The sequence below is a fragment of the Capricornis sumatraensis genome, chromosome 18, assembly GCF_032405125.1.
Source record: "Capricornis sumatraensis isolate serow.1 chromosome 18, serow.2, whole genome shotgun sequence".
NCBI classification, from domain to species: Eukaryota; Metazoa; Chordata; class Mammalia; order Artiodactyla; family Bovidae; genus Capricornis; species Capricornis sumatraensis.
This window is the reverse complement of record NC_091086.1, coordinates 10,958,486-10,974,980: the sequence shown is the minus strand read 5'-3', so window position 1 is coordinate 10,974,980 and position 16,495 is coordinate 10,958,486. Positions and strand designations below refer to the sequence as shown.

Below are 16,495 nucleotides of genomic sequence, written 5' to 3'. Positions count from 1 at the left end.
CATAACCACCATCCCAGACGGGAAGAATGAGCCCATCACCTCCTAAGAGTCCCCTCGGCTGCCCGGACTCTTGGATGATGTGAAATGCCGCCTCCACCCGCAGCTGGAGTTGCTCCTGTGCCATTCTCTTATTCTCCATCGCCTGTCCAGAGAGGTCTTGGGGTGAAGCGTGGACCTCTCTCCCAGGGCTGGGCCCTGCGCCTGCATTCTTCTCTGTAACAAAGCTGATTCTGTTGCTAGCATGCTTGGCAGTTGAACTGTTCACTCAGCCATTCCAAGAGCATTGGTACCCCAGACTGAGAGCCTTGAATGAGGCCACATTGATTTATGACCTTGAGGCCTTATCTTGGCTTTCTCTCATTCTGCCTGCCCACCTATCCATCCGCCTGTTGGTCTCCCACTGGGCAGTTCCTAAGAGCAGGCACAGCACAGACTAGGGTGAGCCTGACAGGCCTGGCTTGAGGGCCCCCAGGGGAGTGGGCTGAAGTCGTGTGAACAGATTTCCCGGAAGAACATGTGCTGAGCAAGGACAGCCCTAGTGGGAACCCAGAGAATGAGGATCTCCAGGAAGGCTTCCAGGAGGAGGTGACCTCTACACCAACTCCTGGGAAGTGAAGAGTTGCTGTACTGGTGAAGGGAGAGAAGATGCTCCCTCCAGAGGCAATGGGAGGCGCAGGGGTCACAGGCAGGGCAGCACCTGGTCCGGTGGGAGTGGGAGGAGGCCCCCCCTAAAGACCTGACGTGCCTTTGTTGTCTTCACTATCTGAAAGCTCCAGAAGGGTCAGGACTTATGTCTTCCTGGTTCGTGGCCGTATCTCCAGCCTTTGGAAGGGAGACTGGTACACAGTAGGTGCTCTGTATTTGCTGAATGAATGAATGAGCTGAAGTGTTTGTAGCAGAAGAGAGATTCCGTTCTACTTGCACTTTGGAGATAAACTGGACCTGTCTCCCGCCTCCCAGCTTGGCAGCCCTCTGCCCATGGGCACAGTCTGAGACCAGCCTCATCGCCCACCTGAGCATTTACTGTGTGTCCTAGGGGCAAGGAGTACAGTCAGTCCTAAACCAGAGCGTTCTATCTGCCGCTGACACCACAAGCACTTGTATTTGGGCCCCTTTCCAAGCATTCACTTAATTGAAAAGATTGAGAAGAAAAAACCTTGGCTGCCAGCCGCGCTCAGTATGTCACTTGCTGTGGCGCCTGAGCTTGGCAATCCTGACGCTGACTCGGGACAGGAAAACGCTGCCCGGGGCCAGGAGAGCCAGGCCTGGCCCTGGGGATCTGGGAGGAGGAGAAGGGACTTAGGAGGCTGCAGGAGCTGGGCTTGAGACTGAGGCGCCCACTCCCCAGCTGCATGGCCTCGAGCATGGCCTACCCCTGGGTTTCCACCTCCCCCACCTGAGGGCGGCCCCACCTTCTGGCAGGCCTTTCATGATGATTGACCTGATGTTGGTAAAATCCCATGGGCAAAGGAGCCTGGAGGGCTACAGTCCATGAGGTCACAAAAGTTAGCGCCTAAAGAACAACCAAGTGCCTAGCACAGGGTCAGCATGTAGCCAGCAGGTTTCCTGGCATGGATGCTGCTTTTATTTTAGGCCCCCACTCAGCTTGGGAAGATCCCCTGGAGAAGGAAATGGCAACCCACTCCAGTATTCTTGCCCGAAGAATTCCATGGACAGAGGAGCCTGGCGGGCTACAGTCCATGGGGTCGCAAAGAGTCAGACACGACTGAGCTGCTAACACAGGCACACACCACTCAGCTTGGTCCTGCCTCTCTCTGATGTCCTAGGTCTCAAAGGCATCATGGCACTCGGTGGCATTTCTCCAGGATTAAACTTAATGTCTGGAGAAAGAAATGGCAACCCACTCCTGTATTCTTGCCTGGAGAATCCCATGGACTGGGGAGCCTGGTGGGTTACAGTCCATGGGGTCGCAAAGGGTCAGACACGACTGAGCGACAAACATAAACTTAATGTACCTTCTTTAAAAAGAGAAATAACACGTTTCTGAGCACTTCCGGTGGTGATGCTGCTCTGGGGTGTTGGGAAATCAAACACACAGCAGGGTGTTGCAATTCCAAAAAGAGGTTGGGAATGCTGACCCACATAGGCCAGATGCTGGGCAGACATCTGGGGAGAGCTGACAGATCAGGAACCAAAGGGAGCGCCTGGTCTCCATGGGGAACAGCAGAGTCATGTTTCCCATTAGTTAAGCTGGTGGAGCCTAGCCAACTGCCCCTGCCCTCTCCCCACTCTCCCCTTCCCCTCCACCCTTCTCTCCTCCTCTCCCTCCCTGCCTCCTGCTTCCCCCCACCCCAGCCCCCACACCTCCCCGCCCTTTAGCGACTTCGTCCTCCGCCTTAAGCCCTGGCAGCAGATAGCCAGTGAGGTGGGCCTGGAGCCCAGCCAGTCTTTAATCACCAAGCTCTTCCCAGGAACCACCAACCCAGAAACCCCACCAGTGTGGGAGCTTCATCAGGGTGGCCTAGAAGGTCGCAGCTACCTTTCAAAGTCGGTTTCTTAAACGAGGGTTTGTAGACTCTTGGGCGCCCTCAGACATATTCCCAGGAACCCATCTAGATCTTGAAACTAACACTGCTGCTTGATTTCAGTGCTGCACATGTTCTGTGTTTAATAAAGGTTGCTCTGGCTGCAGTGCACGACAGCTTTAGTTATCCTGGGCTAAGGACTGTGTCGTCTGTGAACAGAAGTCATAGCCCCTCAGTATGGAGAATTCCCTGGACAGAGGAGCCTGGTGGGCTACAGTCCATGGGGTTGCGAAGAGTTGGATGTGACTGAGCGACTGACACTTTCACTTTTTTCATGCTGCATGAGAGATGGAATTTTTCCCTCCCTCAGTCCAAACAGAGCTCCCCACACCTGAGAAACAGCATTCCAGATTGGAGCTCAGCATCCTCAGCACCTCCTGAGAGGGCCCTAGATCTGGTTCCAACTCTCCTCCCCACTTGCTGTGTGGCCTTGGCAAGTCCCTTCCCCTCTATGACCTCATAACCCCAACTATAAAATGAGGGATGATCTAGAGCAGGATTTTTGTATATTTTGAAGTCTTGGAACCCTGTGCTGTCGGCTTGAAGCAGGCGAAGGAGGACTGTGAGCGATGGAGGAGCCTGAGCCCTGTCTAAAGGCTCCGCTGAGGGTTGCCTTGTGGCAGTGTGGACTGGTTACACCCTCTTCCACATATAGAAGAGCTAAAAGCGGCAGCGCCTCGTGGAAACCAGGGTGGAGAGTCTGGGAACCCACCCGCCTCACCAGCAGCCTCGGGCTTCTTGCAGGCCAATTTGACCACTGGCTGATCACCTAAGAACTCTCCAAATGTGAAGTCCTCTGGGGTGTCATTGTGCAGGAGGCCCCGAGGAACTGCAAGGAAATTTGCATACTACCATGGAAGTTTAAAGAGCCCATAGCTGGGAGTAGAACCCCTAGCAAGTTACAACACTTCTCTGAATCCCCATCTGTAGAATGGCGGAGCGGCTCTAATCAGGGCTGTGGGGTACACATCCTCCCGGGGCCCGGGGCCCAGGGCAGACATTGCCAATGGACCGCAGAGCTGTGTCTTGCTGGTGCTCCTTTCTCTCGGCCCTTGCAGGAAAACAGCCCCAACCCTGCTGTCCTACTGGTGCCCTTGCTTTAGATGTTTCCTTTGGTCTCCCAGGTCATTCCAGGCTCCCCATCCATACTCCAGAGCCAGGAGAGGGCTTTCAGCTTGAGAAATGTGGGCTCATTGGCCTGTAAACAACAGCTCCAGGCAGATGAGAGTGGCAAAGAATTCCACTTAAAACAGCCCTGCTCTCATTGGGGACTGTCCTGCCGCCACCATCCTGCCATACACCCCCTGTACCATATATCCTTAATCCTTAACTCAGTGTTGTTCTTCAAACTGACTTTTTTTTTTTTTACTTACATTATTTTTAAAGGGAATTTTAGCTGTCCACTGTAAGTGGAAAACCAGCAGCCCTCGCTAGAAATAGAAGGAAACTAAATAGAAAGGAAAAAGAAAATCAGCGTGTTAAAGTTCTTCCTGGCAAGTGTTGCCTGCCCTGAGGTCTTCTGTCCCTTCTTCAGGAAATGAGACCAACAAGCGCTGGAAGGGGTGTTAAGAAACCACAACTGCCAACTTTCTGAGCCAGTCAGGGCTGGAAGGGAACGGCAGAGACTGACTTTCTCACTGTGGGATTCCCTGCAGTTTGAGTGCCGAGCCCAGAATCACCTGAAACCGGCTGGTGTGCCCCAGCTCCTGCATGCCTTGAGACGTCATCTAAGTCATCTAAGCAAAGACAATCACTTAAAAAGAGCTTGGCCCATACCGTCCCCAGACCCTCCCCCAAATGTAAACCTCTGGCCACCGCACCCCTCCCATAAAAATGAAATCCCTTTGTCCTGTGACTTGTGCAGAAGCCACGCCCCTTCTAATTAACGTCAGTGGGGAATTTCAGCCCTAGAAACCTCACCACAGAGATCTGCAAAAACAATGTGTGATTGAGGGCCATTCCCCTGTGCCTCGGGGATTTTATTCTCAGGGCAAAAACACCTTCTCATGTTTTGTGAGTTCACATGATGAAAGCATATGAGATCACAGCACTCCCGAGGCGGGGCAACAGCTGTTTCATATCATCCTGCCCTGGGGAGGCTGTATCAGTGGAGTTCTAGGGCCTTTCCCTGGGCCGTGGCTGTGGGCAGAGCTCTGGGCCAGTGGGTCTGCAGGGAGAGGGCATGGCAGTTAAACCGAGCTGCCTGGGGCTTGCCCGTTTCTGGGCCGCTACTTAGCCGTGCCCAGGCCTGGTTCCAGGCATTTTTTATAGGCCTCTAAACTTTGTTCTAGTTTAAATCTTAGTTGATGGGTGACCTCTTGGCTGTTGTCACAAGAAATGGAATGTAAATTTCTGTGTGTTTAATGGGGTCCTCCAGGCATTGGGAGCCCCCAACCCCATGGGGCTAGGTTGGACCTGCCAAAGGAGGTGACTGGAGGCCATAGGAAGCGTTTATGGAACATTCTCTCTCAAACCCCAGCCATGAGCAGAGATTCTGACCAAGGTAGATTCCATTTCAGGAACTTTGAAAAAAAGTACCTCACTCAGTCTTTGCCCGTGAGATAAGAAGGACGAGCATCTTATCCCCTTATCCTCAGAGAACACAGAGGCTGAAAGGGGCAAAGGACCTCCCCAAACTTGGAGTGCGGTCAGGGCCGAGGCCCCCCTCTGCCCACTCGCAGCTCCTCCCCGCCCCGCGCTTCCGCCTCTGTCCTCAGCTGCATCTGCACGCGGGGTGCTCCGTGATCTGGACTGGCGCACCAGAGCATGGGCCAGGGTAGTGCGGGAAGGTGCGGCTCGTTCCACCTCGGAGTCAGACACATTGCTTCCTGTTCTCTAGGAAAGTGACTTTTTTTTTTCTGACTGTAAAAGAAAACAGACTGCAGAAAATATGAAGACTATAAGAAAGCACCAAGAGGAGAATCTTTTAATATTCGTTTATTTTTGGCCGTGCTGCGCCTTTATTGCCACACGCAGGCTTTCTCCAGCTGCACCAAGCGGGGGCTGCTTCCCCGCCATGGTGCGTGGGCTTCTGGCTGTGGGTGCTTCTCTTGTGGGCGAACGTGGACTCTGGGCGCGTGGGCTCCGTATCTGTGGCTCGTGGACTTAGTTGGACCCCGACATATGGAATCTTCCCAGACAAGGGGTCAAAGCTGTGTCCCCTGTATTGGCAGGTGGACCCTGGACCACCAGGGAAGTCTCAAGAAGAGAAGTTTTAAAGTCTAATATTCCTGCCAACCCAGAGCAAACCACATGTGTACATTTATATGTCTATTCATTTATATATATCAGTGGTTTATGTACATATGCACATTTATATATAATATAGTCCACCCGTGTTATTTGCGGATTTCATGTTTGGGGATTTGCCTGTTTGCTGAACTTTATTTCTAATCCAACCAATACTTGCAGTGCTTTCCCAGTCACTTGCAGACGTGGGCATGTGCATGGCAGCAGAAATTGTGTGCGGCCTGATGGGCGTGTTCCTCCCAGCTGGGGTTGAACACAGCGACCTCTGCTTTCTTGTTCCAGCTCTTAATAGTCTGAATAAGCGTCTTTGTCCTGGTCTGTTCAGTGCCACATTCTCTTTACATTCTTATGCTCTTCATCAGCCATTTCACTGTTTAAAATGACCTCAAATGTAGTGCTGAAGGGCAGTCTAGGGTTCCTAAGCTCAGGATGGCTGTGTTGTGCCTTTTGGAGAAAATATAGGTGTTAGGTAAGCTTTGTTCAAGCATTAGTTACAGCGCCACTGGCGATGAGCTCAAGGTTAGTGAATGAACAATATACACGAAGTAAGTTGTCATTAAAGAGAAACAAACAACCAGGCTGTGTGTTATTGATTAGCAGGTGAACATGCTGTGATCAGAGGCTTGCAAGACCCCAACTCTCATTTCCCCTGGGAGTGGCTGTTCTGTACTCACTAAGTATTCACAGTGACTGTAGGATGTCACTCTGTGTGTGTGTGTGTGTGCACACACTTGCTCAGTCGTGTCCAACTCTCTGCAACCCCATGGACTATATAGCCCACCAGACTCCTCTGTCCAAGGAATTTTCCAGGCAAGAATACTGGAGTGAGTTGCTATTTCTTTCTCCAGAAAGTAACTACACAAATTAAATATACACAGGCACATGCATACATATATATATTGTATACATAATTTTTTTGAGATTGAAATCTGTTCTTATAGCTAAGATGATGCCTGAACTTGCCCTGAAACCACAGAATTCTTTTAGCTGCAAACGCACCTTCTTCATGCCAAGTGGGGAGTTAACTGGAAGGCCAATCCCCTGTCCTGTGTCCCAGTAGCCCTGGGCGGGGGGCTGGCCCCAGAGGCAGGATCTGGAGAGTGCGTGGGAGCTGAGCAAGGCTCCTCTGTCTCCCTCCTTTACCCTGCTCTGCAGACCAGATGTCTGTCGCAAACTGGAGGTGGCTCGGGCTGCAGCAGAGACCTCTCAGAGCCAGCGTCCTCAGGTCTGATTTCAGCTTCCTGAGAGACACCATCCCTGCCTGTGAGATGGGAGAGCGGGCACTTCTCATGTAGGGGGTCCATGAATGGATTCTTGGTGTCTCCCAGAAGCAGTCTAAGTTGAAGAAAAGTGGTCTCTGGAGGCCCCAGGACAGGGTGGGTTCCTGTGGCCCAGGCTTCAGGACACCTAATGGCATCTATGACCAGGTGGGGTTTCCATCCTCTTCATGATGACTCCTGGCGGGTCAGACTGCCCTGGGCCTCCCTGGGATGGTCCTCAGCCCGGAGAGAGGAAGGGTCAGGGCCGCTGAAGCCCCAGCACCAAGCAGGCTCACGTGTTTCTGGTGGCCCAGCAGACACGCGGCTCCCCTCCGCCAAGACAGAGGCCAGGGGTTGGGGTGGGAGGGGCAGCACCCTGGCTCATCCAGCAGGTGGGAGACCCGTGCCCAGGCCCTGGAGGGGCAGTCCCTCTGCAAGCCCGTGGGCCCAGAGAAGATAGTGGAAGGGGCAGGGCCTGGGGAGATGGGGACTGGAGAGGGGACTCTGGGGGGCTCACCTGTCAAGACGGAGAGCAGGGGCAAGGTCCCCTCAGCTTCATGTCCCTGTGTTTAGCCCTTAGTGAGGATGACGACGACGGTGGCTTCTGTTCATGGAACATTTACCGTGTGCCAGGGCCCATGCTAGGCATTCTCTGTGCGTTTTCCCATTAATTATCACACCAGCTCTGAGGTTGATGTTATTATGATCCCCCTGTTTTTACAGAGGAGGAAGCTGAGTTGCAGAGAGGTCAGGCCCCTATCCCAAGACCACGCAGCTAGCTGAGATGGAGGCAGAGGGTGAGTCCAGGCCCTCTGAAGTCCTGAACTCAGAAGCCTCCAGCAGGCTCTAAGGAGGAGCTCTAAGATAGAAAGTGAGGCACCTCGCCAGTCCAGCTGTGGCCCAGCTGCTGGGTGAGGGCATGGTTCCCCGGGGTGGCAAGGCTGTTGGGGTTAGAAGTAACGGGAGGGCAGAGTCCTTGCACTACACAGAGTAGCTTGTGACCTCAGGCAAGTCACTGCATTTCTGAACCTCCAGCCCTCAACAGAGCAGCGTGGAAAGTGTTCGCCTGACCTGCAAGCTCACGAGGATTTGGGGGAGACCAAGCCCACCTCGACCCCGAGCACCCTGTTATGACTCATCGCCCCCACCTCATCCTGCCCGTCGCCACCTGTTTATCTCCCTGCAGACTCAGAGGAAGTGGAAGCTCAGGATGTCTGGCCCTGGTGACCCTGAATCCCTGTGGGAAACCCAGACCTGGGGAGTCTAGCCTTAGCAAGTCATGCGGACTCTGCTGCTGAGATTGTGTAAGCGATTTTGATGGTGGCTGATTCCAGTTTAAAGCCTCCTGTGGGGAGCGAGAGGAAGCCCTCGGTGGCCCTCAGACACCACTGTAGTGTCTGCTTCCTCATTCCCAGAGCAAGGGCGTCCCAGCTGCTCCTGGTGAAGGGTTGTGCTGAAGCGGGACAGGCCAGAGAGGGCTGGACCTCCTGGCTTCTCTGTCTCTTCCTCATTTTTTTTCCCACAAAGTAAAGATTTTCCATTGACCTCAGTGCAGGGCATTCAGTGTGTGTACAAGACAGTCATGGTTCCTGCTCTCAGCAATTGCTGTAAAATGTGCTTGACTTTGTGATGAGGAAGTGGGTTCCAAGCAGACATGTGCCACGGAGACCCAACCTAACGCTGATGGGGTGGGAGCAGTCAGGGAGGGCTTTCTGGAGGAGGTAGCATTTGCACTCTGCCCTGTGAGTGGGCTTGTAAACCATCCCATCTTCTGGATCTGTCTGATTGTTTCCTTTTGGTGTCATTTAGCTTGTTTCTCTACCTCCTCTATTTCCTATTTGAAACTTGGGTCAAGAGGCTTGAGGTTCAGGTTAAATATTTGGGTATTAATACTTGCCAGAAGGTTCTGTATACTTCTATTGTATCACCTCAGGGACCGTTCAGTGTCTAATTATCCCTCTTATTGGTGACGTTAGGTTTGATCACTATTACAGTTGTGGTCACCAGATCTCTCCACTGAAAAGGGATATTTTCCCCCTTTGCTGGGGAGAGTAATTCCTGGGGTAATATCTTCAGCCTGTGTGACCCTCCCTTTCTCCAATAACCATTCACCCAGTGGTCCAGCACCCATCTTTGCTGAGTAGCTGTGCCACCTTGCTTTCCCGCCAGCAATGTCTGAGAGTTCCGGTGCCCCACGTTCTCGTCAGCATCTCCTATCTCAGCCATTTGAGTGGGTGTATGGAGATACCTCATCATGGTTCTAATTTGCCTTTCTGTAATGCCTAATGATGCTGGACATCTTCTCATGCACTTAACTTGCCATCCATATATCCTCTTCAGTAAAGTGTCTGTTTAGGTCTTTTTTTATCATGTAATCAGATTGGTTGTTTCCTTGCAGTTGAGCTGGTTTTGTGTTTTTGAAAATATATTCTGGGTATAAAAGTTCTTCAGGTATGCAACACATGTTTTGAGGACTACGCTATAAAATTATAGTGTCGTTTCCAGGGAGTATGACATGTACTGTGTAAATCTCTGAAGGATATCTGCTTATTTATTTATTTAAATTGTGATAAAATATGTATGCCATAAACATTACCATTTCAGGCATTTGTAAGGGTCCAGCTTAGGGGTGTTGAGTGCACTCACAATCACCACCTTCCATCTCCACAACTCTCTTCATCTCCGGAACTGGACCTCCGTAACCCATTAAACACTAACTCTCCATTCGCCTTTCCCCAGTCCCTGGCAACCACCATTCTCCTTTGTGTCTCTAGGAATTTAACTACTCTAAGTACCTACTATGAGTGGAATCACACAGCATGTGTCTTTTTGTTGACCAGCTTATTTCACTTAGCACCTCCTGTCCTCAAGTTTCATCCATATTGTAGCATATGGCAGAATTTCCTTTTTTAAGGCTGAGTAATATTCCATTGTATGAATATACCACAATTTACTTATCCATTCATCCATCAGTGGACACTTGGGTTGTTTCCACCTTTTGGCTGCTCTGAGTAATGCTGCTATGAAAAAGGCTACTTTTAATTTCTTAATGCCAGGCCACTGAGTATTAACTGTGTTTGGGATATAATCTAAAAGCCAAGATTAGATGTATTAGGATTGCTTTGGTTGAAAGTAACAGAAACTCACTCAAACTGACTTGAATAAGTAAGGAAAAGTTTGGGCCTGTGTCTAGGTAATGTCCAGGATGCTGGATCCAGGGATTCAAACAACATCATAGGACTTGGCGCGTCTCTCTTGCTCTGAGCTCTGCTTGCTTCTGCACTTTCTCCGTCTTAAGTCTCGGTGTGATGGTCTCCCAGTTAGTCACTGCATTGAGGAAAGCAGTCTCTTTCCTGATTGTACCATCAGAAGTCCAGAATTGAGTCTCATCAGCCTGGCTTGGGTGACGGGCTCATCCCTGAGCCATTGTTGAAACCAGGGACCGATAGTACTCTGGTAGCCAGGCTTGGAACATGACACTCTCTGTCACAAAGACAAGGGAAGGGAGAGGAGTGACTCTTCAAGGGGAATTGGGGGCTGTCACCAAAAGGAGAGACGGGGGCACCAGGTCAGCCGGAACACCAGACACAGCTCGTGGGCGCCGGGCACTGGACAAGGCCCTATGTACCTCAGTTATTATAGTGAGTCCTCGGGGGAAGTTGCTATCCCCCTTCCATTTTATTTGTTTTTTAATTAATTTTTATATATACTTGATTTACACTGTTGTGTTAATTTCAGGTACACAGCGAAGTGGATCAGTTGTGCTCACCGTATATCCACTCTTTTTTAGACTCTGTTCCCATATTACAGAGGATTGAGTTCCCTGTGCTATGCAGTAGGCTCTCATTAGTTATCTGGTTTATATAGTAGTGTGTATATGTCAGTCCTAACCTCCCAGTTTATCCCTCCTCTGCTTGCCCCTTGGGAACCATAAGTTGGTTTCCTGTGCCCATGTTAGAGAGGAGGATGCTGTGGCCAGAGAGACCGATACCTTGTGAGTTTCAGCCATCAGCGGGGCTGGCATTAGAACCCAGCACACGGGCCTCTTCACCAGCCCCCACGCCCTGGGCAAGGCCAAAGCCCTGCAGAGGGACAATTCTTATTAAAAAGTTAGATTTGTGCCTAAAAATTGAAGCTATCAAATTGTGTTCAGAGGTTGATTCCAGTAAACCAATTAGATCTGCTGCAGAGTTCTTGAACCATAGGGACAGAACTTTAAAAACTGTAAGCAAGAGGTCAAGAATGAATTGTGTAAGCAGAATTGTATTTCTCCATTTGTGGGTGTGTGCTCTGTGTTGGCTTTTACATCTTCAGTTATCTCTTTTTTCTTGTTTTTTAATCCACATTGGCATTGTCCTTCACAGATAGTCATCTAAACTTTGCTTGTACTTCCCCCAGGATGGGGGCTTTTGGTAAGGTGTATTCTGGGCCTCAGTTTACCCATCTGGAAGGTGGGACCGTTGGGTTGACTGGGTTCCGTGGTCCCTTTCAGATGTGGGGAAGCCCGTTTACTAGTTTCCCTGCCCCTTTTCAAGACCATTTTCGACACAACAGCCAGAGGTATGCACATGGGTATATTTATCTATCTATCTATATATCTGTATTTATTTTTAAACATGCATTAAATTATATCTCATGCTTTTCCCCCAACCCCTGCGTCTCTCAAACCTTCAACAGAATAAAGTTCCTCGCCCTGGCTTATAAGCCTGCGGTGATGCCGCCGCTGCCCCTCCTGGAAACAGCCCCTTCCCCGCCAGCTCTGTTCTGCCATAATGGTCTTCTGGTTCCTCAGACAGGCCAAGCATTTTCCAGCCTGCACATCGTTGTTTGCGCTTCTCTTCCTGTGTGGAATACACATTCCTCAGCTCTTCTCCAGACCAGTTCCTCATCTTTCAGGTGTCAGTTCAGAGTCTGCTTCCCGGAGGGACTTTCCATTGCAGGAACGCCCACCCCCACCACTCGTGCCTCACAGCAGGCTTTGGGGTCCTTCCTAGCACTGACTGTAACTTAAATTACACACATAGTTCTTCATCAGCTGGTTTATTGCCCATCTTCCCACTCTCCAAGAGTAGGGTCCGGACTGTCCGACTGTCTACTTGATTCTAGTGAACTAGAATTGGTGTTTTCTTTTTCATAACACTAATGACTATTGGGGTGGCTTTGATAACAACTCTTTTTGTTGTAAAATCACTTTTCCAGGGTGACTCTGTCTCCCAAAGAATGCCGTGACCTGTTCTTTGGCTCCATAAACAACCCAGGACTAGAGGGAGAGAAAAGGGAGAGAAAAGGGCCAAGATACATGAATCCGTGGTGAAATCATGAAATCACTTCTTTCTAAAACAGAGGCTGGGTAGGCATTGGGGAATCAGAGTGCAGGATGCTAAGATTTCTCGAACCTTTCCTCTCTGCCAGGCAAGGAGCTCAGAGCTTTATCTCTGATAATCATCATAAGTCTATGTGAGACGGGCTTGATGACCCCATTTTACAGATAAGGAAACCGAGGCCCTGGGGGTTGGGAAACTGTTCCAACCAGTTAGGAACAGTTCCTTCCTACCTGCCTTGCTTCACTGAAATGAAATAGATGTTGGATTTGGAGAGGCCGTCCCCGGTGAACCTCTGAGTTGGGCATTCAAGGGCACCTCCCACCTTGTCCTGATTTGTCTTTCAATTTTTCATCTCTTCTCACCAGGAGAAACTTCTCCCATAAGTCCCTGGTGTTTACAGTGGGCTCTGGCTCCCTCTGCCCAAAGCTGCTCCTCCTTTTCCTGTTTTGAATGAAGGTATCCTAGCAAGAACTCATTTGGGAAGAGACTTCATTTAAAACCACCTTGGAAACCACTGCCAGGTGTGGCCCCCGTGCTCCCTGAGCTGGTCTTTGCCCCACCATTGTAGCCCACCACCCACGGTCTCTTCCTTCCTCTCCTGCACTCTGGATCGGCGTGCCCTTCAAGGCACACCACAGTGACTTCAAGCTTCAGCGAGCCCTCCTGCCCCGCTTCCTGTGCCAGTCAGGGCTAAATTGCATGTGTCAAAAACCCAGCTCAAACTGGCTTCAAAAATAATCCCGGAGTGTGGGCGTGGCCCAGGATTTCCTGGCTCAGGAAACTGGAGAGACCAGGAGTAGACTGAGCTACATGCGGAGCTGGATCTAAGGGCCAGACTATGTCATCCGAAACCTGATACTAGCATCATTCTCAGGCACATTCCTCCTAAGTGATGATGACATGGTCCCCCAGCAACCCCAGGTCGTGAACTAACAGCACAGCAACCTCAGGGAAGAGAGAGCTTGTTTTCCTCGGGGCTGGAGCAGAAGTCCCAGGGCTTGTTCTTCGTGCCTGTGCTTGGCCTGGCATGGGTCATGTGACCACTCCTTAACCAGTCGCCGTGGACAGTGGTACCCAGCGTGGTGTCTAAAGGACTGTGTTGAGGTGGGAGAGGAGGTTCCCAGGAGAGAAGTCCAGGCACTCTGGTTGAAACAAAGGGTTATCAACACAGTAAAATAATGATACAGCAGCGGAAGGAGAGGGTGGGATGAATCGAGAGAGTGGCATTGACATGTATACCCTACCATGTGTAAACATAGCTAGTGGGAAGCTGCTGCATAACACGGGGAGGTCAGCTCAGCACTCTGCACTGACATAGACTTGGGGGTGGGAGGGAGGCTCGAGGGCGGGAATGTAGGTATACTTACAGCTGATTCAGGTTGTATGGCAGAAAGCAACGCAACATTGTGAAGCAGTTATGCTCTGATTAAAAAAAATAAATGCAAGAAATAATGATGTCTGCCGTAGTTGTTCAGTCACTCAGTTGTGTCTGAATGTTTGTAAGCTCATGGACTGCAGCACACCAGGCTTCTCTGTCCTTCACTATCCCATGGCATTTGCTCAAAATCCTGTCCATTGAATCGGTGATGCCATCCAACCATCTCATCCTCTGTCGCCTCCTTCTCCTCTTGCCTTCAATCTTTCCCAACATCAGGGTCTTTTCCAGTGAGTCAGCACTGCACATCAGGTGGCCAAAGCATTGGAGCTTCAGCTTCAGCATCACAGTTCAAAACCGCCAGTTCTTCAGCACTCAGACTCTATGGTCCAACTCTCACACTGGTACAAGACTACTGGAGAAACCGCAGCTTCGACTAGATGGACCGTTGTCAGCAAAGCGATGTCTCTGCTTTTTAATATGCTGTCTAGGATTGTTATCCCATGGATGGAGGAGCCTGGTGGGCTGCAGTCCATGGGGTCGCTAAGAGTCGGGCACAACTGAGCGACTTCACTTTCACTTTTCACTTTCATGCATTGGAGAAGGCAGTGGCAACCCACTCCAGTACTCTTGCCTGGAGAATCCCATGGATGGAGGAGCCTGGTAGGCTGCAGTCCATGGGGTCGCTAAGAGTCGGGCACGACTGAGTGACTTCACTTTCACTTTTTACTTCATGCATTGGAGAAGGAAATGGCAACCCACTCCAGTATTCTTGCCTGGAGAATCCCAGGGACAGAGGAGCCTAGTCGGCTGCCGTCTATGGGGTCGCACAGAGTTGGACACAACTGCAGCGACTTAGCAGCAGCAGCAGGATTGTCATAGCTTTTCTTCCAAGGAGCGAGTGTCTTTTAGTTTCATGGCTGCAGTCAGCTCTGCAGTGATTTCCACTGTCCACATGTTATTTATCCTCATTTATAAAATCACTGCAGATGGTGATTGCAGCCATGAAACTAAAAGATGCTTACTCCTTGGAAGAAAAGTTATGACCAACCTAGACAGTATATTCAAAAGCAGAGACATTACTTTGCCGACTAAGGTCATTCTAGTCAAGGCTATGGTTTTTCCTGTGGTCATGTATAGATGTGAGAGTTGGACTGTGAAGAAGGCTGAGCGCCAAAGAATTGATGCTTCTGAACTGTGGTGTTGGAGAAGACTCTTGAGAGTTCCTTGGACTGCAAGGAGATCCAACCAGTCCATTCTGTAGGAGATCAGCCCTGGGATTTCTTTGGAAGGAATGATGCTGAAGCTGAAACTCCAGTACTTTGGCCACCTCATGCGAAGAGTTGACTCATTGGAAAGGACTCTGATGCTGGGAGGGATTGGGGGCAGGAGGAGAAGGGGACGACCAAGGATGAGATGGCTGGATGGCATCACTGACTCGATGGACGTGAGTCTGAGTGAACTCCGGGAGATGGCGATGGACAGGGAGGCCTGGCGTGCTGCGATTCATGGGGTCGCAAAGAGTTGGACACGACTGAGTGACTGAACTGAACTGAACTGAACTGATGCATGTGCTGTCTCCCAGCTCACTCTCTACTCATGGAGTCAGAAGCCTTGCCTGTGTAATCCTGTGCCTCTATTAACACCCAGCCCCTTGGGTTTATTTCTGTTTCTAGATGGCTTTCACACATGTGTGTTTTACATGTCAAAATCACCCGGTAACACAGATCATTTGTGCAAAGCAGAAATGGATGTGCTTATCCCTTATCCCTTGAGTACCCAGGTGGGGTCCAGGGCCACCAGCGTCCCCAGCCAGAGGCCTCTGACCTGTCGTCACTTGTTTTGTCTGAATTTGTTGTCGATGTAGTATTTTCTGGGCGTGCCTCAGTTAGTGACAGAGATTAGAAGCATGGCCCTGTGGTTTGTAGAGTGGTTTCCCATCTTCTGCTTTGTCGGAGCCTCACGCTATCCTGGTAGGCAGCAAAAGCAGATGTTATCAGCACACTTTACAGATGGAGAAACTGCACACAGAGGGAATCGGTGACTCAGCCCAGGCCCTAGCTGGAGGAAATGACACGATGGCTAAGCTTATGGGAAACTCAAGAGAGCTGAGAGCCACAGGTCGCTGTGACTTCGGACAAATGCAAGCTTTAAGAGTGATGCTGACAACATAGCCAGCCCGATGGCTCTCTGAATTGAGTGGAGAGTAAAAAGTCCTGAAAATAACAGCATCTCCTGAGATAAGCAGGGTGCTTATGCTTTCCTAGACTCGATTTCCTGTGATGCGTTGCACAGCTCTCACAGGCGAGGGTATCATACCCATTTTACTGAGGAGGAAGCTGGGTCTCAGAGAGGGCGAGTAGCCTATCCCAAGTCATAGAGCTGGTCAGGGGCAGAGCTGAGAGTCAAACCCAGGCCTTCCTGCCTCTGACCCTTGCGCTTTGCTCTAGAGCCCTGGCGGTGGGGAGGCTGCCTCTGTGTTAACGGCCGTCTCCACTCCTCCCTGCAGGTCTACATCATCCGGGTCACGTGGTCCAGTGGCTCCACAGAGGCCATTTACCGGCGCTACAGCAAGTTCTTCGATCTCCAGGTAAGGACGTGGGGTCTCCAGGGAGCTGCAGGTAGGAAAGCGTGTATGTGGACCTACTTTCCACTTTGACTTCAGAGCCTGGATCCTCACCCACAGCGGATGCACAGTATTTATTTCCTAGACTTAAAAACGATGTCCGTCTGCTCACCTCA

At 50.7% G+C, this 16,495-nt stretch overlaps 1 protein-coding gene across 1 annotated transcript in view; it reads left to right on the top strand.

The window, feature by feature from the left end:
* Window positions 1-16,495, top strand: part of SH3PXD2B (SH3 and PX domains 2B) — a 116,394-nt gene that overhangs the window by 18,474 nt on the left and 81,425 nt on the right. The window contains exon 2 of the mRNA XM_068990633.1: window positions 16,263-16,343. Coding sequence (XP_068846734.1) covers window positions 16,263-16,343 — 81 coding nt within the window. The remainder of the gene's footprint in view (window positions 1-16,262; window positions 16,344-16,495) is intronic.